General features: G+C 41.3%; 1 protein-coding gene across 3 annotated transcripts; it reads left to right on the top strand.

Annotated features, from left to right (window-relative positions):
• Window positions 1–233: 233 nt before the first annotated feature.
• LOC126999902 (phosphatidylserine synthase 2-like) lies at window positions 234–24,175 on the top strand. Of its 3 annotated transcripts, none has more exons than XM_050863041.1 (12): window positions 234–486; window positions 4,043–4,294; window positions 11,718–11,816; window positions 12,943–13,171; window positions 15,042–15,176; window positions 15,476–15,640; window positions 17,248–17,366; window positions 18,317–18,431; window positions 20,536–20,681; window positions 20,890–21,000; window positions 23,776–23,862; window positions 24,020–24,175. In XM_050863041.1, exons 2-12 carry the CDS (start codon window positions 4,050–4,052, stop codon window positions 24,162–24,164), a joined length of 1,596 nt encoding a protein of 531 aa, XP_050718998.1. In that variant the 5' UTR covers window positions 234–486; window positions 4,043–4,049; the 3' UTR covers window positions 24,165–24,175. The 3 variants fall into 3 exon arrangements, with proteins under 3 accessions (XP_050718998.1, XP_050719008.1, XP_050719017.1); XM_050863051.1 differs by having other exon boundaries at window positions 248–486; window positions 12,943–13,093; XM_050863060.1 differs by lacking the exons at window positions 234–486; window positions 4,043–4,294 and having other exon boundaries at window positions 11,734–11,816; window positions 13,094–13,171.
• Window positions 24,176–25,842: the final 1,667 nt, after the last annotated feature.

Raw genomic sequence — 25,842 nt, 5'->3', positions numbered from 1 at the left:
CATAAAAGAAAATTTTCTTGAATCTGAAAATAATTACTGGGAAAATTACATATAATAAAAGTCCCGGCAGCTGGCACCACTGCATGTTGGTCAAAAGAACTCAGCTAATAAAAGAGAAGTAAAAACAAAAGTGTAATACTGGAAACAAACAAAAGGGCGGAAAAGAGAAAGGCAAAAAGAAAAGTCTAAAGTAAAAAGTTAAAAAAAAAAGGAAGCAAAAAGTGTAGGCTACAAACAGACCTCAGTGCAGGGTGAAGTATATAAGTGTAGCTACGCCGTGAAGTAACTAAGAGTGCGTAGTGAAGTATAGAAGTGTGAAGAAGTACCAAGGAGGACATAAGAAGCGGAACAGCCCAAAAGAAGAAGAAGAAGAAGCAGTGCCAGGACCCGTCAGCCAGAGGGGGTGCCAGTGCGGTATTTGGGTGCCACGGTGACGGGAGGCTCGTCGGTGTCTCTCCGGTAGCTAATAGCAAATGTGGAGTACAGGTGTGTCTCTCCACTCCCCGCACTCCCAGAAGCCAGGCAGAGGTCACAAATTTTTGGCATTATAAGCTAGATCTCCCTCCTGTAGTCTGTGGTGTGTCCTTCGACCGTACAGTCAAAACACCGCCTCGCCCATCCTGTGTTCGCCGCCCATTCTCGCCTTTAGCCTTATATATAGATTTACACACATTTTTTGATGGTTTGCAATGCAGGATACTCTCATGCTTCTTAAATCACCATCTCGCCCTCAGTACCACCCGGCAGTCTCATCTTTTTGTGTCTTCCGTGTTATTTTTTACTCCTGCTCCTTCCTTTCTGCATTTATCTTCATCAAAATACTCAAGTCAGCATCTCAAAACAGGTATATATTTCTTTAAAGGTTTCTCTCTTTGGGACTTCTCGTGGCAGTCTCATCTTTTTGTATCTTCTGTGTTAATTTTTACTACTGCTCCTTCCTTTCTGTATTTATCTTAATCAAAATATTCAAGTCAGCATCTCAAAACAGGTATATATTTTTTAAAAGTTTCTCTCTATGGGACTTCTCGTGGCAGTCTCATCTTTTTGTATCTTCTGTGTTAATTTTTACTAATGCTCCTTCCTTTCTGCATTTATCTTAATCAAAATATTCAAGTCAGTATCTCAAAACAGGTATATATTTCTTTAAAAGTTTCTCTCTATGGGACTTCTCGTGGCAGTCTCATCTTTTTGTATCTTCCGTGTTATTTTTTACTCCTGCTCCTTCCTTTCTGCATTTATCTTAATCAAAATACCTATTCAAGTCAGTATCTCAAAACAGGTATATATTTCTTTAAAAGTTTATCTCTATGGGACTTCTCGTGGCAGTCTCATCTTTTTGTATCTTCCGTGTTAATTTTTACTCCTGCTCCTTCCTTTCTGCATTTATCTTCATCAAAATACTCAAGTCAGCATCTCAAAACAGGTATATATTTCTTTAAAGGTTTCTCTCTTTGGGACTTCTCGTGGCAGTCTCATCTTTTTGTATCTTTCGTGTTAATTTTTACTACTGCTCCTTCCTTTCTGCATTTATCTTAATCAAAATACCTATTCAAATCAGTATCTCAAAACAGGTATATATTTCTTTAAAAGTTTCTCTCTATGGGTCTTCTTCTCGTGGCAGTCTCATCTTTTTGTATCTTCTGTGTTAATTTTTACTCCTTCTCCTTCCTTTCTGCATTTATCTTAATCAAAATACCTATTCAAATCAGTATCTTAAAACAGGTATATATTTCTTTAAAAGTTTCTCTCTATGGGACTTCTCGTGGCAGTCTCATCTTTTTGTATCTTCCGTGTTAATTTTTACTCCTGCTCCTCCCTTTCTGCATTTATCTTAATCAAAATACTCAAGTCAGCATCTCAAAACAGGTATATATTTCTTTAAAAGTTTCTCTCTTTGGGACTTCTCGTGGCAGTCTCATCTTTTTGTATCTTCCGTGTTATTTTTTACTCCTGCTCCTTCCTTTCTGCATTTATCTTAATCAAAATACCTATTCAAGTCAGTATCTCAAAACAGGTATATATTTCTTTAAAAGTTTCTCTCTATGGGACTTCTCGTGGCAGTCTCATCTTTTTGTATCTTCCGTGTTAATTTTTACTCCTGCTCCTTCCTTTCTGCATTTATCTTAATCAAAATACCTATTCAAGTCAGTATCTCAAAACAGGTATATATTTCTTTAAAGGTTTCTCTCTTTGGGACTTCTCGTGGCAGTCTCATCTTTTTGTATCTTCCGTGTTAATTTTTACTCCTGCTCCTTCCTTTCTGCATTTATCTTAATCAAAATACCTATTCAAGTCAGTATCTCAAAACAGGTATATATTTCTTTAAAAGTTTCTCTCTATGGGTCTTCTTCTCGTGGCAGTCTCATCTTTTTGTATCTTCCGTGTTAATTTTTACTCCTGCTCCTTCCTTTCTGCATTTATCGTAATCAAAATACCTATTCAGGTCAGTCTCTCAAAACACGTATATATTTCTTTAAAGGTTTCTCTCTTTGGGACTTCTCGTGGCAGTCTCATCTTTTTGTATCTTCCGTGTTAATTTTTACTCCTGCTCCTTCCTTTCTGCATTTATCTTCATCAAAATACTCAAGTCAGCATCTCAAAACAGGTATATATTTCTTTAAAAGTTTCTCTCTTTGGGACTTCTTCTCGTGGCAGTCTCATCTTTTTGTATCTTCCGTGTTAATTTTTACTCCTGCTCCTTCCTTTCTGCATTTATCTTAATCAAAATACCTATTCAAATCAGTATCTCAAAACAGGTATATATTTCTTTAAAGGTTTCTCTCTTTGGGACTTCTCGTGGCAGTCTCATCTTTTTGTATCTTCCGTGTTAATTTTTACTATTGCTCCTTCCTTTCTGCATTTATCTTAATCAAAATACTCAAGTCAGTATCTCAAAACAGGTATATATTTCTTTAAAAGTTTCTCTCTATGGGACTTCTTCTCGTGGCAGTCTCATCTTTTTGTATCTTCCGTGTTAATTTTTACTCCTTCTCCTTCCTTTCTGCATTTATCTTAATCAAAATACTAAAATCAGTATCTCAAAACAGGTATATATTTCTTTAAAAGTTTCTCTCTATGGGACTTCTTCTCATAGCGTGTTTGTGATGTGGCAGAAGATGGCATTGAAGTCTTCCTACAACACTATCTGCCCCTCCTCCTCCTCCTCCTCCACACACATATACTGATGGTTTCTACTGCAGGATACACTAAAGGTTCCTCACTATGGGACTCTTCTTCTTGTGGCATGTTTGTGGTGTGGTAGAAGTAGTGAAGTCTTCCTACAGCTCTTCTTGCACCTCCTAGAATTTGTTTGTTGTGAATATTCGTCAGGACACAGGGATCTAGGTTATGACTGATTTTACTAACATGCTGATATCTTGTTTTGTACTTGATCAACTGTTCTTCTCTCTTATGTCATCCTATATGTATTTTACTAACCTTCAAACTGTACAGAAATCAATAGGAAAGAATGTAGAGGTCAGAATAACTGTGAAAATAGCCATGAAATGTGTGTGGAAACGCGTGGTCGCAGCAGCGAAGCCCGTAGGTAGGCTGTGTTAAGTGCATTAGGATAGGTAGGGTAGGTTAGGTCAGGCTAGGTTAGGTCAGATCAGGTTGGGGTAGGTTAGGTCAGGTTAGCTGAGATTTAGTTTGGTTGAATTTGGTAGAATTGGCCACCTTTTTTTAACATAAATAAATAAAAAAAGATCATGCAACAGTTTTAGATACCGGTATATCTGTAGCTTCTCAATTTGGGATGTACACAAAATATAAAGGTACTTCCTATAAAAGTGTTGAATAGAGGGAGGTACAAAGATGAGTTGGGGGGATACATCAGTCAAGTGGAATATAAGTCATGATGGGGTATTAAATTATTAGAGGTGATTGATTAACCCATAGATGAGGATGACAGGTGGTGACAACCCTTCAGGGACTACTTTTACTGCTCTTATGTTTCTTTGGTACTTCATGTGTGTATGTAAATAAGGTGTGAAATTTGTGTATCTATATTCATTACTATTCCCTTTTTCTCCCTCTCAAGGAAGAGGATGATAGAGAGCGAGGAGATGGAGAACGCAGGACGAGGAGGAGCAGGAGGGGAGAAGGAGCAGGGAAGGGAGGAAGATGGAAGGGATGAGCCATCAGCGAACAACTACACAGGACCATATGCCACACCCAATGGCCTTCCAACCCCTGACCCATCACTCCTTAGGAATGGTCCGGTGCATGACTGGAAGAGTGAAAAGACAACTGAGAAGGACTTTTTTGATGATGGCACAATGACCTATTTTTGGTGAGTAGACTTTGCAATCTTTTTTGGGGGGTCTTTTGTCCAGTCTCTCATCTGTCAGTTATGCATACTTTCTCAGTGTTGAAGATTAAAGGAAAGTTTCAAGTGCTTTCTGTCCTCATGTACCATTTAGTTTAGTCATCAAGCTTGTTTTCTAAATCTTAACTGTTTATATTATAGGAGTAAGTTCCTCTGTATCCCCTTTTAAATTTTAGAGACTAGCATCAGAACAGATGGAGCTAAACAAACAAGTCATAGTTGCAACATTCCATCCAGTCTGTTTTGTGTGAAACTGCTTTTTTATCTAATGTTTGTGATTAGCACGCTCACACCAGTATCAATTTAGTTTTTCATTATATTTTACATTTGAAGTGGAGCACCAGTAGTGACAATAGTCCTTCAATAATGATCTATTGTTTTCATGATACACCTAATTTTCAAAGCATGTGGAAAACTGAAAGCATCAAAAATTTTTGTCGTATATGTATGCTGTTGATTTAACAAATACACACACACACACACACACACACACACACACAGTATGGCTTAAGACGAGGGTGTTCATGTGTAACAAACTTATTAAGCTTTTACTCGAGAGTGACGGGCATAACACAGGAGAGGGATGGATGGGTAGACTGTGTGTATTTGGACTTGAAGAAGGCTTTCGACAAAGTTCCACATACAAGACTATTATGGTTGCTGGAAAATAGAGGAGGATTGAAAGGGAAAAGGAAAAACTGGATGGAAAGTTATTTAAAGGGAAGAGAAATGAATAGAGTGGTATAGGACATGAAATTGGAATGGAGATATGTAGATAGTGGGGTGCCTCAAGGATCGGTACTGGCACCAATACTTTTCCTAGTATATATAAATGATATGCCGGAGAAAGTAAATAGTTACATGAGTTTGCTTGCAGATGATGCGAAATTGCTGAAACATAAGAAATGGTAAAGACAGAGAAATTTTGCAAGAGGACCTAAATAAGATTTGCGATTGGAGTAAGAAATGGGAGATGGAGTTTAATGTGAAGAAATGTCATGTAATGGAAATAGGAAAGAGTGAAGAGAGACCACAATGGACATATAGAATGGGAGATGGAGAAATATTAAAAGTTCAAGAAGAGAGAGATCTGGGAGTGATAATACAAGATAATCGACAGCCAGAGAGTCATGTAAATAGGATATTCGGAGATACTTTTATAATGGTAAGAAATATAGGAATAGCATTCCACTACATGGATAAAGATATGATGAAAAAGATGATTACCAGTATGATTAGACCTAAGTTGGAATATGCGGAAACAGTGTGGTCTCCCCATAACCTAAGAAGAAACACGTGAAAAAAACTAGAAAGAATACAATGGATGGCAATGAAGATGACTCCAGAACTGGAGGGATTGTCATATGAAGAAAGGTTAAAGGAAATGAACCTGCCAACATTGAAACAAAGAAGAGAAAGGGGAGACCTAATACTAATTTACAAATTGTGGAATCAAATGGAAGAAGTAGATAACGATCGAGGAGTTGCTACTAAGAAAAGTAAGAAACACCAGCAACACACGAGGACACAGTAAAAAACTGAGAAAAGGAAGATGCTTGAGAGACATAAAAAAATATAGCTTCCCTCAAAGGAACATAGAGGTTTGGAACAGACTAAAAGTGAGGCTGTAGTATCGGCGAAGAGCGTGCACAACTTTAATTAAGGAAAAACTGGACAAGTACAGATGTGGAGACGGGACCACACTAGTGTAAAACCAGGCCCTGTAAAATTACAACTACTATCCATATCAGACCCCATGACACCGTTTTTCGCAAATATCTTTCAAACGAAGACTCGGATCAGCATGGTGTGGCACGGATTGTTTCACACACTCCGCTAATTTTTGACGCTATTGTGCACTGCCAGATGCGGTTAATTATGGCGTTTACTCTTGACTGTGATGGCAAAACCTGCGTGAGCCACTTACACATTCGGACAGGTGAGGCGTGACGTATTTGTGACGTGTATCCACCAACTACCTCCACCCATGGCTTCCCCTACTCCCACCCCTCCCTTTCCCTCCCTCCTACCCTCCTATTTCTCCCCCATACCCCCCTTCTCTCTCTCTCTCTCTCTCTCTCTCTCTCTCTCTCTCTCTCTCTCTCTCTCTCTCTCTTTTTCCACTTGCGCTGTACACGATATATGAACCCATGCACACGTGTGACTTGAATTAATGGCAGATAAGTAGAAATTATATGCGGATTAAGGTTGGATAGTTTACGCAAGCAATTGTAATTGATGTTATTGCTTGTTTCACCGTTACACCGTATTTGGTAAGTGAAGAAGGTACGTAACATGGTAAGTATCAGGCACGCTGCCGATAGACGCCTGATACCCACGTCTTGTGGAGGAAGAAGTTTTTCATCGCTGTCAGCCATGGCCAACATACTACGATGTCCGCGTGGGTGCAAAGGAGTCATTGCACTACGACTCTTCCATATATTTGACCAAGAGAATATCGAGAACAAATTAAGGATAAGTGTGAATAGGTAAATAATGAATCAAAGTTATATTTCGTAGTTACAGATAAAACAGTCGTGTGCATAAAACACCCAACCATACTTAGCATATACTTTCCAGATATCCGCCATTATAGACAAGTCATATGTGTGCATAACTTCACATCTCATGTACACTGAGAGAGAGAGAGAGAGAGAGAGAGAGAGAGAGAGAGAGAGAGAGAGAGAGAGAGAGAGAGAAAGGGGGGGTGGGAGTAGGGGAAGCCAGGGGTGGAGGTAGTTGGTGGATACACGTCACAAATACGTCACGCCTCACCTGTTCGAATGTGTAAGTGGCTCACGCAGGTTTTGCCATCACAGTCAAGAGTAAACGCCATAATTAACCCCATCTGGCAGTCCACAATAGCGTCAAAAATTAGAGGAGTGTGTGAAACAATCCGTGCCACACCATGCTGATCCAAGTCTTCGTTTGAAAGATATTTGCGAAAAACGGTATGTCATGGGGTCTGATATGGATAGTAGGTAAATACAACTATAAAAAGAAAGAGGTAAATACACACGCGCAACTGGATAGAGCGCTGCGCTGCCAGGCTTCACGGTCTGACAGGGCGGCGGTTCGAGCCCGCTCAGGCCGGATTCTTTCCGTTGACTAGGAATGGTTACTGTCCCCCTTGAGCAAGGGGGATGGGTTGTGTGGTGTATGAAATCCGGGCAGTACCCATAGATCGACGATAAAGAGCACTTGCTCATGTCGGGAGGGCACCTGACTACCTGCTGGCGATTACGAGTCTAATACGTGATCAGGCCGTGGTGAATTACACGCTCAACCTTACCACATGCTGAGATTCAAGCCTCGCTCTAGCTGAAAGATTTTTCCGCTGACAAGGAGCGATACTGTCTCCCCATGAGCAAGAGGGAGGGAGGGGGTGGGGGGGGGCGGTGTATGACACCCCAGCAGCATTCATAGGTCGGCTCAAGGCCTTTAGAATTGATATTCTAGACTAGAATATAGAGGCATTGGGTCGCTCTAAACCTTTCCGCGAGGGTACGAGTTCAGCACTTGGTCAGGCTGTGGTGGTGAATTTCACACACACACACACACACACACACACACACACACACACACACACACACATCTCTAATAGCTCAATCGTTAAAGCGCTGCGCTGCCAGGCTTCACGGCCTGGACAGGCGGCGGTTCGAGCCCCACTCATGCCGGGTTTTTTTTTCCGCTGACTAAAGAGTGGTTACTGTCTCCCCATAAGCAAGGGGGATGGTGCGTGTGGTGTGTGAGGTCCTGGCTGTACACAGAGATCGACTAATGAGCCTTGCTTGCGATTGCGAGACCAACTCGTGATCAGGCCGTGGTGAAATACACACACACACACACACACACACACACACACACTGTACTGTTGTGGGGGCGGGGCTATTGAAAGTGAAACTTCATTTTACATGGCTTCCCCTTACTGAGAGAGAGAGAGAGAGAGAGAGAGAGAGAGAGAGAGAGAGAGAGAGAGAGAGAGTGTGTCAATATACGAAGTATGTGCTAGCGTATAACTTCAGGCTTAGTCGTATAAAATGCTTCAGGAAAAGGGGTGAAGATTATTGAAAATATCAACTTCACTTAATTTAGAAGGGCAAACGTATCGTATTGTAGTCAATGTAAAGTACTGTAAGACACTTATTACCAAGCGGCGGACAAACGAATTATTTTCTTACTTATCAACCCGTCTTTTGCCGTCCAATGCCAATGTCCATCTTATCAAAACATCGCCTTATCTCTTGGGCTCAGCGCCTACCCTTCCGTAATGCTGAAAGGGAACTCTACGCACGCCGGGCTCACGTGCGCGGAGAGAGAGAGAGAATGACTGAAGTACTTGGAAGTATATACAGTAAGCATGAAAGACCCAGATTCGCACACACACATCAATAAAACAATTCCCGCTCAATATCTTCAGATCATGGCCGTTTCCAGTCGTCAACAGATATGACAATAAAACAAGAGGAAGAAAGGATAAGTTGTGTACAAGAAGTAGGAGTAAAGAAAGGAGGAAAGGGAAGTGTTGTTCGGCGGAGGGAAGCCGTCGAGTGGTTTAATACGCACGCAAGTGTTGAGGGAGGAGGGGAGGAATAAACATTGTTAGAAGTTTAGCCGCAGTCCTCTGCTATATTCGTTGCACGTGGAAAAATCACGCAAAGCTCCTGTTTGATTGATTTATAAGTTTGGTTTTACTTACATAGGGTGTCGATCGCTAGCATGACAGTCGAATCGACGATTGCTTCATGAGACTGATTCGAGGCCTATTACCTGCATACTCCGGGAACGCCTATTCCCAGTATTCCGGCTTTACGAGCACGTGGCACGCTACCCTTACACGCCACCTCACTCACCGGGTTGTTTCTGTAAGAGACAATCCTGGGTGGAGGAGGACAAGGGGGTGCCCACAAATCTCGTAGCTAGAACAAGTTGATGGATTCTGCCGAGTTACTTAGTTTGGGAAAGTCGTAATGCGTGGAGACATGCTTGGAGGAACTCCCAGGGAAGGCGTAGGCGTAGGGTGGGTGAAGCAACGCCCCCCCCCCCCCACACACACACACACCTCCGACACAATCTTCTCTTCGACCTCCACAACCTCCTTGACCCAGAACCTTCTCCTTTACCTTCACAACCTTGCCCTCAAGCCCATCAACTTCCTCCTTGACATTCAAAACCTTTTCAACCTATATAACCTCCTTAACCTCCATACTACTACTTCTACTTCCATAACCCCCTCCTTTACCCCCATACTTCTACTTCTACTTCCATAACCCCCTCCTTTACCCCCATACTTCTACTTCTACTTCCATAACCCCCTCCTTTACCCCCACAACCTTCCTCTCAACCACCATAACCTCCTCAACCCTCACAACCTTTTACTCCTCCTGTGTGTGTGTGTGTGTGTGTGTGTGTGTGTAGCCTATTTACGTAGTTGTAACTTTACAGGGCTTGGGCTTACGCTCGTGTGATCCCGTCTCCGTATCTGTACTTGTAAAGTTTTCCTTAAAGTTGTGCACACTCTTTGCCGATACTACTTCCTCACTTTGTATTCCAAACCTCTATGTTTCTTTGCGGGAAGCAAAACTTTTTATGTCTTTCAAGCATTTTCCTTTTCTCTATTTTTTAGTGTCCTCGTGTGTTGCTGGTGTTTCTTACTACTCTTAGTAGTAACTCCTCATTATCTACATCTTTCATTTTATTCCACAATTTGTAAATTTCTGCCTCACTTTTCTTCTTTCTCCAATTTCCATTACATGACATTTCTTCACATTAAACTCCATCTCCCATTTCTTACTCCAATCCTCTTGCAGAATTTCACAGTCTTTACTATTTCTTGTGTCTCAGCAATTTTGCATCATCTGCAAACAAACTCATGTAACTATTTACTTTCTCCAGCATATCATTTATATATAGTACTAGGAAAAGTATTGGTGCCAGTACCGATCCTTGAGGCACCCCACTTTCTACATTTCTCTATTCCGATTTCATGTCCTTTACCACTGTTCTCATTTCTCTTCCCTTTAAGTAACTTTCCATCCAGTTTTTCAGTTTCCCTTTCAATCTTTCTCTATTTTCCAGCTTCCATAATAGTCTTGTATGTGGAACTTTGTTGAAAACCTTCTTCAAGTCCAAATACATGCAGTCTACCCATCCATCCCTCCTGTGTTATGTCCATCACTCTCGAGTAAAAGCTTAATAAGTTTGTTACACATGAACGCCCTCGTCTAAAGCCATACTGTTTTTCTGTAATTATATTGTGTTCTAGAAATTTTGTCCATTGTTGTCTTTATCACTTTTTCACATATTTTACAAACTATAGCCAATGATACTGGTCTATAGTTCAGAGGTTCTTCCTTTTTCCCGCTTTTATATTTAGGGACCACCTCAGCCCTTCACCATTCCTTCGGTACTTTACCAGTTGATATTGAGCACTTTATGATATCATATACCGGTCCGACCAGCTGATTTTTGCATTCTTTCAAAATAAAACCTGAAACTCCATCCAGTCCTATTGCTTTCCTCTCTTCCAGCTCCTCCATTATTTTATATATATCTTCTTTAGTTACTGTTACTTCCTCCGTTTGAACATTCATCTTGTCATCTTGTGGTTCATTAAATTTTGATTCTTTTGTAAAAACTTGTTGAAACTTCTTGTTTAGTAGCTCAATCATGTCTTTAGGATCTTCAATTATCTTATTTCCATCTTTCAGTCTTTCTATTTTTTCCTTTGGTTGATTTTTCCATTTATAAATCTATAAAACAATTTAGGTTCCTCCTTACACTTTCCAATAGTATCCTTTTCGTATCCTTTCTCTTCCTCTCTCCTTATTTTCACATAATCATTTCTTGCTATCTTAAAGTCTTCTTTGTGTCTTCGGTTCTTATTTCTTTTCAGTCTTTTCCACACTTTGTCTGTGTGTGTTTGTGTGTGTGCGTGTGCTAAACTCAGGCTTTCATGAGTATAATCCTATCAGGAAATTTTAATTTATCAATGAAAACCAATGGTGAATCTTACTCAAGCTCTTCTGTAGGGGTCATTGGTATCAGAGGTAATGAAAAGTTTATTTTAATATGCACACGTTTTTTAGTTGGGTTGCCGTACAACTCTAAAAGACTCATCATTACAGCTGTACATGGCCCCACCATTCCCACCCTGTGTCTGAACCATCACCACAGGAGGGGATGGTTCAGACATTTTGAAAATTTTTATTCTTGGAGCTTTTCTGAAACCGTTAGACTCAGTTTCCATTAAGGCACACAAATGAGACGAGAGATAGTGCTATATTTTTACATCAGTACATGTATGGTTTTTATGATGATTGATTTTTTTAAATGTCTGAACCAGCCCTGCATTCCCCTATATATGATTCCTGTCTACCCAAAACAGGCGGGCGCACACACTGACAACTTTGGTATTCATGATTTGCTTCCTACTCTACGAGGCGTTAAGTCCTCCTGATGAGGATATAATCGACAATACTAAGAGGTAAATTTTGGGCGCACATTTTTTTTCCAGATAATTACATGTTTTATCTATTATTTTTCCCCTGTAAACAGTACAAATTGCACAGCTAGGCTGTCTTGAGGGGCACGGGTGGTCTGCCCAAGGCAATATGTTTATAGTGATGCCAGTATTTTCCTCACAACTTGGCACATTCTTCCACGTAGTGCCTCATTTAAGACTGAATTGAGGTGGGTATGTGACTCACTACCCAGAACTCTGCCCTCCTCACTGGGTTGTTTCTCTAAGAGACAACCTTGACTGATGGGGCCAAATGGGGCACCCACAAATCTCTTGAGTAGGAAGTACTTGGTATAGGAAAGGCACCTGCATGGAGACCCACGTAGAAACCCCTGCGGAGGGCGTCATAGGGTGGGTGAGGCAGCGCATCCCCTGGGTTATGTCCCCATTGATTAATGATTGATTGACTAAGGGACAGTCTTATGTAATCAGGGAAAAAATGTAGGGAGAAGTGAAGGGCAGACAGGTATAGGCACTCTGGAGAGAGTTATTAAAGGATGTGAGGACAAGGGTATAAAAAACATCACTTCCTCTCAGCTCCAGTGCTCTGAGATAATTTGGACATGTGCTGAGAACGAGTGAGGAGGACTTTATGAAGGGAGTGCACGAAGGAAGGATTGAGGGAGATGGGTGTCAGGGGGGAGACCACCAGTGAAAGGGATCAAGTATAAGGGATGAGAATTTGAGAGAAAGGGTTGATAGACAAGGAAGTGAGTGTGCTAAGAGGGAGTGCCAGAACAGGGAAAGTTGGAGATGCTAAGCTGAGGGAAGTTCTCATGATGGAACAGGGTATCAGAGACATAGAAAGATAGATTTTAAAGTTGACCTCGAGTACTGACTAGAGGTGAGCAAGGACCAAATTAAGAACACAGAGAGCAGTTTTGATGGGTCTCTTATTAGTGTAAGGTAGTAGGAGGTTGGGATCTAGTTAGAGAGCATAAGCTGGGCCAGTCAAAGATGGAATGACTGCTACTAGTGCTAGAGACTGTTGACTTACCAGTGGGTCCATTATATAGGAGGTAGTAAGTTAAATTAGTGCCCTATTAGTGAATCAGTCTGGGTGGAAAACTATTGTGATATTTACTTTCAGGGGTATAGTAGCCAGTCTGTCTGCCTTCATCCTGTTAGGAGTAACAGTCACTCCTGATGGCCCATTCAAGCGACCCCACCCAGCCATCTGGCGGCTCACTTTTATCATCTCCATTGTCTACGAACTTGGTCTTATATTTGTTCTTTACCAGGTGAGTGCCCTAAACACTAAGAGGGTACACATGCCTGTGATGGAAGGTCGTACATTGTTACTACAGATCTGCAACTGGGTGAGGATCAGGACCCCTTGACAACTTTTTTTTGTTTTGGTTTAGTTGTAGGAGGCTGACTATAAAAAAATAAATATATATAATACCACAACATGCTGCTCTCCCAAAAATACAAAAGATGCCAAAATGAGCTCTCAAATTTAGTGACAAAGCTGAAAGAGTAATAGATCTTCATACTCTCTCAACTGACTCTTGGTCATCCTCTCTTAGTGGTTTCGGTGAAACTTTCTCAGTTGCGCCAGACATATCAAAAGCTTTCGATAGAGTCTGGCACAACTCTTTGCTTTTTAAACTGCCCTCTTACGTTTCTATCCTTTCTCTGTTCCTTAACTCCAGTTTCCTTTCCGGCCATTCTATTTCTGCTGTGGTAGACGGTCACTGCTTTTCCCCTAAACCTATCAACAGTGGTGTTCCACTGGGCTCTGTCCTATCACCCACTCTCTTCCTGTTATTCATCAATGATCTTCTTTCCATAACAAACTGTCCTATCCACTCATACGCTGATGACTCCACTCTGCATTATTCAACTTCTTTCAACAGAAGACCCTCTCAACAGGAATTACAAGACTCCAGACTGGAGGCTGCAGAACACTTAAACTCAGACCTTGCTATTATTTCCGATTGGGGTAAAAGGAACCTTGTGTCCTTCAATGCCTCAAAAACCCAATTTCTCCACCTATCAACTCGACACAATCTTCCAAACACCTATCCCCTATTCTTCAACAACACTCAGCTGTCACTTTCTTCAACACTAAACATCCTCGGTCTATCCTTAACTCAAAATCTTAACTAGAAACTTCACATCTCTTCTCTCACTAAATCAGCTTCCTCGAGGTTGGGCGTTCTGTATCGTCTCCGCCAGTTTTTCTCCCCTGCACAGCTGCTATCCATATACAGGGGCCTTGTCCACCCTCGTATGGAGTATGCATCTCACGTGTGGGGGGGCTCCACTCACACAACTCTCTTGGACAGAGTGGAGTCTAAGGCTCTTTGTCTCATCAGCTCTCCTCCTTTTACTGACAGTCTTCTACCTCTTAAATTCCGCTGCCATGTTGCCTCTCTTTCTATCTTCTATCGATATTTTCACATTGACTGCTCTTCTGAACTTGCTAACTGCATGCCTCCCCCCCTTCCGCGGCCTTGTCGAACACGACTTTCTACTCAAGCTCATCCCTTTACTGTCCAAATCCCTTACGCACGAGTTAACCAGCATCTTCACACTTTTATCCCTCACGCAGGTAAACTCTGGAATAATCTTCCTTCATCTGTATTTCCTCCTGCCTATGACTTGAACTTTTTCAAGAGGAGGGTATCAGGACAGTTCTCCCGAAGTTAACCTCTCTTTTGGCCACTCCTCTGAGCGCTTTTTGTGGGAGCAGCGAATAGTGGGATCTTTTTTCATTATTGTTTCCTTTTTTTCTGCCTTTGAGCTGTTTCCTCTACTGTAAAAAAAATAATAATAATATAGTAGAAGGAAGGCTGTTTCAGAGCTTACCAGTGAAAGGGATGGTGAAAGAGGGAAGATGCTTGCTTTCTCTTGTATTAGTAAGTTTGGCAACATAGGGATGAACTATAGAGAAAATCTTGTGCATGTGGGAAGGGTTGAGGCTTACAGGTAGAGCTGAGAGCATGAATGTAGTGGTAAATGCTAGCAAGGGAAAACGTTACGGTGGCTTTTGTAAGGTTGAAGTCAGGAAGTTAGAAGAGAGAAGTTTAAGATTGAAAGATGACTAAGAATAGTACTTATATTAATGTTAAGGCCCAGGAAATTCCATTCTCATCTAGCAACAAATGGAAAAGCAGTGTTGATTGAGTTGATACAGACATTCTCAAACATTATTATGACGCTTGCTGACTGGATGTCCTTCAGAGTGCCTCGGGGGCACGACAGCTGCTCAAGCACATTGACCCCAAGCTAGGCGAGCCCATGGAGGAGAAGGACTACGGGGGGAACTGTCGCCTCTATGATCATGAGAGACCCGATGACCCCTTCCATAATATTAAGGTGAGAAAATGGCAATTATTCATTAAAACATAAATGTGAGAACAAGAAGACAACGACAGTAAGATGCAGATGAGATGACTTCTGTCTATAAAGACTTTTAGGTGACATGATGGCCTTTACTATGACAGGTGCTGATAAGTTGGTTCTCACCTCGCTATTGCTCTAAAACTTGCAGATGATCTCACCCTAATTAACTTTATTTTTCTTCTTTTCTTTGTCCCTTCATCACTGTCACATGTTCACAGCCCCTCTCTCTCCTGGCACACCTGAAACCCCTTGATTTTTCTATGCTTTTTCAGGACAAGACGGACCTTTTTGTGCCGCTCCACTTCTTCGGCTGGTGGATGAAGACGCTGCTGTTGCGTGACTGGTGGCTCTGTTGGGTGATATCTGTCATGTTTGAGCTCCTCGAGTACACGTTGGAGCACCAGCTACCCAATTTTTCTGAGTGCTGGTGGGATCATGTAAGTAAGGAATGGCCACACCCTTGCCCTTGTGAGAAGATGCCACAGTCGTTGCTTATCAGCATCCTGAGCACTAGTTATTTAAGCTAGCATGCATGTGCTGTGGCACTGCTTCAGGTTGACCTTCTTTCATGTTAGCTCCAGTATGTTCTGCTAAGAAATTACTATCCTCCTTTTTCTTCCTTCGTACAGCACATTGGTGAATGAAAGTAACCTAGCTTTTTATAATTCTATGTTTTATTTTTTTCATTGTGGAGCACTGTAATTTAAGTTTTCAATTAATATTAGAGAAGTGGGAAGTCTTTAGTCCATTTCCTTGCATGAAAAAAAAAGGAATATCTATCATTGGATCCTCACATGTTAGCTCATTGAAATGCCATTAAAATTCAGGATATATTATATCAATAACCATGTGAATGCTGAATATTAGTGTATACAGCAACAGCTGTGAAGCATAAACATAATTAGGGCTTTACTTTACCTTGCATTTGGTTTCTTGCATGACTGAAGAATTGACTGCACTGCTGTCCTGCTATTTTAAAGTAGGGCTTATAATTACTGTACTTGAAATATTTTGAAATCTTAGATGACTTGTCTGAGTACCAGTAAATTTATCAATTATGTATGATAAACAAGTATTTTGTTCATCAGCTTTCAGTGCATGCAAAATTTCCATCACAAAAAAAAGGTTCTATTTTTATTCTTAGTAGTATTCCATTTTATAAGAACAATATTCTGCTGTTAATGTTTACACACTAGTAAGACTGGTGTTATGTGCACAGTGACTTCTTGGTTCCCCAAAAGTGTGTGGGTGTGGGTTTGGAAGGGTGTATGTGTGTGTGTGCATGCATGTCCATGTGTGTGTGTGTGTGTGTGTGTGTGTGTGTGTGTGTGTGTGTGTGTGTGAGACTGGATACATTAGTCCTCTGCCTCTTTTAGTATCTCATTGAAGTGTTGCACAAGGACCCATCAGAGTTTGGGGAACACCAAAGTGATAGGTGAGTTAGCCAAGGCTTCAGAAATGACTCTGCCACCTTCATTTTCTAATCTAGGTAGCACTACATGGAGCAGTTTCTTCTCTTCACTCAAAACCTTGTGTCATTAAGTGTATACTTTGTACAGTCTTCCCTGGCTTCATTGAATGCATCACTTGCCTTTCTCTCTTTCCAGAATTTATAAAATACATACTTTAGCTCTATACAAGCACCCTAGTTATTTTTCCATATTAGTTTTCAGCATACACATAAATATGAAGTGTATCTTTACGTTTTGATTTGGTGGATACTTTATGAACAGAATTTTTCTTGATACCTTTACTTTTAACTCAGTTTTACTTTTCCTCCAGAGATATTTATGATAAGGACTAGTATATATGACCTTTCCCAATATTTTGAATGTGCATGATAAGTTTTTGTCTACATGAGGTTTGTTTTTAGTTTCTATTGTAATTATTGCAAAAGAGTTGGTTTATTAATATTTTTTTTTAGATATTTCAATGGGCCAGTCACCATATTTCTGCCTTGACTGACCACCATCACTGCTTCTAGATAATTTTAAGTTTTCATCAACTTTGACATTTTCCGACTTCGGATATTTATATTTTCTAGTGGATAATGGATGCCCTAGTGTGTAATGGCCTGGGTATCTACTGTGGCCTTCAGTCTCTAAAGTATTTCTCCATGAAGACTTACCACTGGCGAGGACTCTGGAACATTCCCTCATACAGGTAATTTATCTCCATGCTCTCAACTTCATTTTTCATTCCTTAGAAAAAATAGAAATGAGGTGCATTCATCCCTCTCTCATTGCAATGTCATTGGTCCATCTTAAGGTGCATATTTGCCTTGTACAGTCGGTTCTCCACAAATGCGGTTGCATTGTGCCAACAGCAGACCATGGTGGTGAAATTCACGTTGATGAAACCCAATTTTACCTTTATCTTGAAACTCTTACCTGGCAGGCTTAAGTGAGGCACATAATGGAGTAGATGTAGGGCAGATACCGAAGGCTGGTGGGTGAGGTTACTGCACCACATTGTAATCACACCTCAGCATTCCCTTCCTTATATGAAGGTCCCTGGTACAAATTTCTACCCTCATCACCACTGGGGTTCCCTCCCAAATCACCAGGTGTGCAGGTACCCATCAGCATGAAAATATTTTCAGATGTGAGAGGTGGCACAAACAAAAATGAGTAGGCAACAGGTTATTGCTGAAGCCACTGGTGATGTACGTTTTCCTTTACCTGGACGTACACACTCTTTACACCAAGCAGACCTCACCTTGATCACTGGTACCAAGTGACATTCTGGCATCATGTTGTGGTAGAGGGGAGGACCCAGTGGCTCCCAGGCTCCACATGGGTTTTGCCGGGGTGTCTTGGTAAACTAAAATGAGGCCACCTGCCTGTCAGAAAATCATATTGTGACGTGGGTTTCCATGGAAGGTTTTTTATTTGGATAGTTTGTATGACATACCTGTAGTAGTGAAACCTGTGCATTGGTGTAGAGCTGACTGTATTAGTATTTGATTTTTAAGATTTGTCATAGTATGTTTTTACTTAGTATTACTTCCTATTCTTAAAATCCAAATGATGGAAGAAATCTTTCAGATATTTGGTATTCCCTCCAATGTAGAGTCAAATGGATGTGACCCTCTAAGTTTTTCTCCACTGCAGAGGCAAGCTGAGGCGCATCCTAGGCCAGTTTGGTCCCTACGTGTGGGTGGACTATGATTGGAAGCCTCTGTCTTCTCTTGGTCGGTGGTTCTCCGTGCTAGGCCTTATTGCTATAGTAAGGCTCACTTCCCCTTAGTCACTCATTATGTGACACCAATTGACTTTCCAAAATTTTTCCCTCAGTGTGCTTCTTCAACTTTGATTTTATATAATACTTACATATACAGTACCCTTTTGAGTTTCGCGCTTGCTTCATTCTGAAGGTATAGCGCTAAACTCGAGGATTGCGAAACTCGAGGATTGCGAAACTCGAGGTATTGAAATACATGTGAAAGCGCTTATTGGTTCCGGCCCGTGGGAAAAAAAATTGCGTTTTTTTTTTTTTTTTTTTTTTTTTTCCGACTTGACTCCCTTGTTATCACAATTTTTTTCAACTTTACTCTCTTGTCATCTCAAAATACGTACCTTAGTAATAGGCAGAAAATGGGAAGTGAGAACAGGTCGTTCTGAAGCCACAGCTGAAGGCGGCTGCCTTACAATTGGCTGGCAGTTCTGAATACACGCTTGTGATCCACGTGGTGTCATCTGCTAATGTAAGGGTGGTTGCTCGCGGTCACCCATGGTACAGTTGGACAAACCTATAGCTTCTGGTAGCTTTCTGTGTGTTATCTCTATATCATCAAATCACTAACATCATGATTGACTTTTCAATGCCTGTTGAACGTAAACTGCCGCCGCAGTCGCAAAATAGCTCGCAGGGAGGTTGAACTTGCTTACTGCTTCTATATTTCCCTCACCGCGCACAAAGACCTCAAGCGGACAAAAAAACACAAATCCAGGCAAATTAACATTTTTAATGCTGTGTATTCCCACAGCGCGCATGTGTGGTGGACAGCAAAATGACTAATTTCAGCGGGAAGATATTTTTTGCAACACCGCCCAGTGTATAGTGGACCTTCTTCTTTTGACCTGTAATGCTTTGTATCGCTTCATAGGTCCTCCTCCTCCACACTTTTATACTTCACAACATGCACTTAGGGCCACTTTCACAGTCATTTTGTTTGTATTGATCGTTGCCAATGGCGGCGATCGTCGCTACAGTGTTTCCACGTGAAACTGGCCGATGGGTAGTGATGTGATGTGATGGTGTCGAAGGTATTGCCTTTACAACGGCACCTCGTGGCGGCTGCGGGGTTAGCCTAGCCCCGCACCTTACCACACACTCAACACCTGTCGCTTTCTCTGCAGCCACCACTACCCCATAGGCCAATTTCACGTGGGAAACTATATCGTCGATCACCGCCATTGGTAACGATCAAAACAAGCAGTGACTGTGAAAGCGGCCCTTAGTTACTTAACAGTGCGCACTTATACACTTCACCCTGAACTTAGGTGTTTCTCTGTTCTTTTTCTTTCCCTGATTTTACTTTTCTATGCCCTTTTGCTATTTTCCATTGTTACTTTTCACCGTTGCTGCCATGCATTACAGGTCAAAAGAAGAAGAAGAAGAGGAAAACATCACTGGGAGATCTACAATTTTCATAGACTCGAGAAAAAAGTTTTTTGGACTGTGGTTCCCCAGCATGGGGTGTTCTCTTATCTTGTTAATCAAGTAGTAAGCAAAGCAGCTCTGCCAGTCCATTTTACGAATCTTTTGATGGGCCATCTTCCACTGCACCTCACTCCTCAGCTACTGCCATCGTCTGTTTGTTTACATGCAGCCGTTCGGTACCCACGTACCCAGGCTCGTACTCTCAACCATTTTCCATTCATAAGGACAACCAACAACTCGCTCCCGGTTGGGCATACGGGCAACCGCGGTTGTCCATAGCCCCAATGGTTGGACACCGCCTTTTAAGGCGGCACGCATGACGCCGACTGTAGGTAGACGTGACCCATACATGTCAAAGGAGTGCGAAACTCGTGGCAGTAATGCACGAAAGTCGTGATGGTAAGAATTTAGGACTAAGCGCTAAACTCGAGGATCGCAAAACTCGGATAGCGCGAAACTCGAGAGGGTACTGTATTATGCAATTTTTAAAGTTTTCAATATTTTGACTCCATTGTTTGACAAAGCAAGGTATACAAACTTCAGTTTCATTGCTGTTTTGCTGTAAACTTTTATATCCTTTGAAACTTTGTGTTCACTAGTTTATTATTTGGACTTAAGCTGTAGGTCATATCAGTTTGTATACAAGCATGTACTATCTGCTTTTCAGTTCCTGCTTGCAGAGCTGAACACATTTTACCTCAAGTTTGTGTTGTGGGTGGAGCCGGGTCACTGGGTTAACCTGGTACGTCTTATTTTCATCCTTCCCTGGGGAGCTGTGGCCCTCAGGGAGGTGTTCCAGTTTCTCGATGACCCGTGAGTGTTATAATGGCTTAGTTTGTTATCCCTTGTATGTTCATCTATTGAATGCCCTTCTCTATATTGAGTTTAATCATTGCATTTATGCTACCACTAGTATTTTCTTAATTATAAAGTATTATTTAGACAGTTTTTAATTATTGTTTTTATCATATCTATTGTTTTTATCATATCACTGTCATCATCTAGGTTTCTTATGTTTCAGTGACTTCACAAAGTTTGGTCGGCAGTCTTGGCTCTTTCTGTCAATTGTGTGCACAGAACTGCTCATTGTGATCAAGTTTGGCTGGGACACTGTAACCATTCCATTTCCAAGGTGAGGAACTGTCAGCTGCTGTAAACAGTTTTTCTGCTCAAGATTATCATTTCATTATCTTAACAATAGTCCCTGATTTTAAAACCAATGACTTTTTGTCATTTTATGTAAGCTAATGCTCAGAAATACAGCCGATTTTAATACTGTGTAGCAACACATGGGGGCATTGTAGTTGTTATATTATGGCATGCTGGATGTGAAAAAATTATCAATGGTTACATTACATAAGCAGATTGGGATGACCTAAGACATAATGGTGTATATATGGAAAACCATGCATGCAAGCACAGAAAGAGAGGAAGGCCCTAGGGCCTAGAGCAACTGATAGTCTCGAGGGAAAGAATTTTATTAAGATTTTTTTTTTTTTTTTTTTTTATTATTTTTTTTTTTTACAACAAAGGAGACAGCTCAAAGGCACACACACACAAAATAGGAAACAATAATAAAAAAAAGCCCACTACTTACTGCTCCTAAAAATAGAATCAAAAGAGGTAGCCGAAAGAGAGGTCAATTTCAGGAGGAAAGGTGTCCTGATACCCTCCTCTTGAAAGAATTCAAGTCGTAGGCAGGAGGAAATACAGATGAAGGAAGATTGTTCCAGAGTTTACCGGTGTGAGGGATGAAAGAGTGAAGGTGCTGGTTAACTCTTGCATAAGGGGTTTGGACAGTATAGGGATGAGCATGAGTAGAAAGTCGTGTGCAGTGGGGCCGCGGGAGGGGGGGAGGCATGCAGTTAGCAAGTTCAGAAGAGCAGTCAGCATGAAAATAGCGATAGAAGATAGAAAGAGAGGCAACATCGCAACATAATTTAAGAGGTAGAAGACTATCAGTAGGAGGAGGAGAGCTGATGAGACGAAGAGCCTTAGACTCCACTCTGTCCAGAAGAGCTGTGTGAGTGGAGCTCCCCCACACGTGAGATGCACACTCCATATGAGGGTGGACAAGGCCCCTGTATATGGATAGCAACTGTGCAGGGGAGAAGAAATGGCGGAGACGATACAGAATGCCCAACTTCGAGGAAGCTGATTTAGCGAGAGAGGAGATGTGAAGTTTCCAGTTGAGATTTTGAGTTAAGGATAGACCGAGGATATTTAGTGTTGAAGAAGGTGACAGCTGGGTGTTGTCGAAGAATAGGGGATAGATGTTTGGAAGATTGTGTCGAGTTGATAGGTGGAGAAATTGAGTTTTTGAGGCATTGAAGGACACAAGGTCCTTCTACCCCAATCGGAAGTGATAGCAAGGTCTGAGGTTAAGCGTTCTGCAGCCTCCAGTCTGGAGTCATGTACTTCCTGTTGGGATGGCCTTCTATTGAAAGAAGTTGAATAATGCAGAGAGGAGTCGTCAGCGTATGAGTGAATAGGACAGTTTGTTATGGAAAGTAGATCATTGATGAATAACAGGAAGAGAGTGGGTGATAGGACAGAGCCCAGTGAAACACCTCTGTTGATAGGTTTAGGGGAAGAGCAGTGACCGTCTACCACCGAAACAAAAATGTGTTAAACAATGTTACATATCTTTTAACTTTTAGGTTACTGTCTGTTTTAGGCCCCTGATGAACTTTGAAGAGTGACATTGTTATTTACATTTTTATTTCTTTTATTTTTTCAATATGAAGTGTAGTTTGGGAAGTTTCCCTGGTTTATCTTTTCTCTTGTAATGTATACTTTGTTTCTTAAAGTTTGAGCTCTTCCCTGTCAAGAAAACCATAGTTTTTGATGATGATGTTCGGCATACCAAGACAACAACTGGCCATTCTAAAATATATTGTGTTAGTAGGTAAGTGGTGAGGGAAGCACGGCGAGAAAAGCAAGTACAGTGGTAACTCGTGATTTGAACGCCTTTCAATTCGAACACATTTATCAAACAAATTTTGTCCTCCAGTTCAAATGTGCGTCGCAATTTGAACACAAACAAACGGCTGCAGACGAAGCCACCAGAGTAGCCAGATCGGTGAATGTGACCAAAGTGCTTATCTCCCCTCCTTGTATCTCGATCCCACCCATATATATCTCTCTCTCTCTCTCTCTCTCTCTCTCTCTCTCTCTCTCTCTCTCTCTCTCTCTCTCTCTCTCTCTCTCTCTCTCTCTCACACACACACACACACACACACACACACACACACACACACTCACAAGGCCCATCTCCAGGAGGACGGCCTTTCAAGATTTATTCTGGGAAATCTGTGCATAGCGCTGGTGAATCAGTGGGATATTTGCCATGATCTTGCGTCTGTGTCCTTTCCTTCCCTTTCCTCCATTTCCCCCCACAAAATGCATTTACATGTGTTGGCAATATTTAGTTGACAATATATATCTGGTTGACAATATTTGCGTGATCTGGCCATAGGACACAACATAAACCCATAAAAATGTTAAAAAAATACGAGGCTTTTGGGGCCTGGAACAGATTATTTTTTTCTACATTAATTTCAATGGGATAAGTTGCTTCCTAATTCGAACATTCTCAATTCGAACAGCCCAAACGAATCAATTAAGTTTGAATCACGAGGTGCCACTGTAGTTTATTCATGACCAGTTTTGTCTGCAAGGATGTCTTAAGAGGAATATCTGGGTTAGCTGTCCTACACTTATGAGGTCCTCCATTGATTCAGGGTACCTGGACAGATCATCTGGAAGTCTCATCCCTCTGAAAAAGTCCTCGCAGATGACTAGTCTGGAATAAACTACTCGCCTCTGCCCATGTTTCCCACACCAATTATCTACACTTGTCAGTGTCTGCACATTAATTGTGCTGTTAATCAAACTCTTCTTCCAGACATGTCATCTCAATGTGGGTAGGATTCGTGGTGTTGCTGGTATTGTGGACAATATGGAACTTTTACATTGACCCTCACACCTTCAAGTGAGTCCTTCATGTCTGTGAGACACTACACAATCCTAGTTTTGAAACAACATAATGAAAGACATCTAACAGCTAACATTTAGCAAATGCTCCTTAAATAATATAAATAGAAATTGTATAAATCACTACTCAAAGATCAAACTGTGTCCTTTGGCAGGGTGGACAGCAAGGACATTGAGCGGCGACGGGAACACTGGAGCCAAGTGCGAGCCATTGAGACAAAGCTCAGCCCTTCAGAGTCAAGAATATTTGACCCACAGTTGTTCTTTGAAAGGCTAATTCAGAGGACTAAAAGAGATTAATATTTTTAAAATTATTTAATACCCTGAAAGTAGTATTCATATTTGAGAATTGATATATATATATATATATATATATATATATATATATATATATATATATATATATATATATATATATATATATATATATATATAATTTATTTTGTATTTTTTATTTTTTTTTACGTTGCCGCCTATTGCGCCGTTAGGCTTTTATTCCCTGGTGGGGCCTGGTGGTCGGCCCAGCCCGTTCTGGGGCAGGCGAGTGTTTATAATGGCGCCATCTTATTTTGGTCCATTCTGCCCCCCCGGGGCTCATCTTTGAGCCTCTCTTTGGAGAGATAATCTAGAGTCCGGGTTGATAGGTGGTCTTCAGGGCAGCATGTGAGTAGTCTTAGGCCACTCGGCGGTGGCTGAAAAATCCCAGCGGTGGGGCGGCTAGGATTCGAACCCGCGTCCTTCCTGGAGCTCCTTAACGTGGCGCCGGCATGCTAACTGCTCAGCCACTAATATATATACTATATATATATATATATATATATATATATATATATATATATATATATATATATATATATATATATATATATATATATATATAAAACACACACACACACACACTTACTGTTTATATAAATGATATGGTGGACGGAGTGTCTAGCTATGTGAGTTTGTTTGCAGATGATGCAAAGCTATTGAGACGAGTGAATAATGTGAAGGACTGTGAGGCATTGCAGAGGGACCTGGATAGAATATGGGAGTGGAGTGGTACATGACAGATGGAGTTCAACCTTGGGAAATGTAAAAAAATGGAGTTTGGTAGGAGTGGTAGAAGATGTGAATATGATTATAAGATGGGAAGTGAGATAATATGCAGAGGAGTGGAGGAAAAAGATTTGGGAGTGACTGTCTCAGAGAACATGTCACCAGACAAACATCAACAGGATAACGGGATAAACTCTGAATTTGCTGAGGAACATAAGGACGGCATTTGTGTACTTGAATGAGGAGATGATGAAGAAAATAATAGTTACAATGATAAGGCCAGGCTTGGAGTATGTAGCAGTGGTCTGGTCTTCTCACAAAAAGAACATAAGGAAGCTGGAAAGAGTGCATAGAGTGGCAACTAAGATGGTACCGGGTCTTAGAGATTGGACTTACGAGGGGAGACTCAATAGCATAGGGCTCACAACCCTAGAGAGAAGAAGAGAAAGAGGAGACCTGATAACGGTGTACAGGGTCGCGAGCGGAGTGGAGCATTTGGACAGAGAGTACCTGTGTGTGTGGAATAAGAGAGAAACGAGAGGACATGGAAAGAAGTTGAGGGTGACCACGTGAAGGAGAGATGTGAAAAAGTTTAGCTTCCCAAACAGAAGCACTGAACTATGGAATAGACTGGAGGAGGAGGTCGTTTGTTCGAGAAATATTCATGATTTTAAGGAAAAATAGGATAAGAGTGGATATGGAGACGGGACAGTGCGAGCGTAGCTCTTTTCCCGTATATCACAGCTAAGTAAACACACACACACACACACACACACACACAGTCTATCACTTGACCACAGTGACCTGGATAAGTAAGTGGTAGAACTCCTTATCCACATATCTGCCACTCTATAGACCATCCTGGTCTCCTCAAAGGATGGATGTGACCACATAGAATCTAATGTCAAAATCTATTAGTGAATATTGGACACCT

This window comes from Eriocheir sinensis, chromosome 2 (assembly GCF_024679095.1).
Source record: "Eriocheir sinensis breed Jianghai 21 chromosome 2, ASM2467909v1, whole genome shotgun sequence".
In the NCBI taxonomy this organism is placed as follows: domain Eukaryota; kingdom Metazoa; phylum Arthropoda; class Malacostraca; order Decapoda; family Varunidae; genus Eriocheir; species Eriocheir sinensis.
This window is presented reverse-complemented; position numbering and strand designations above follow the sequence as displayed.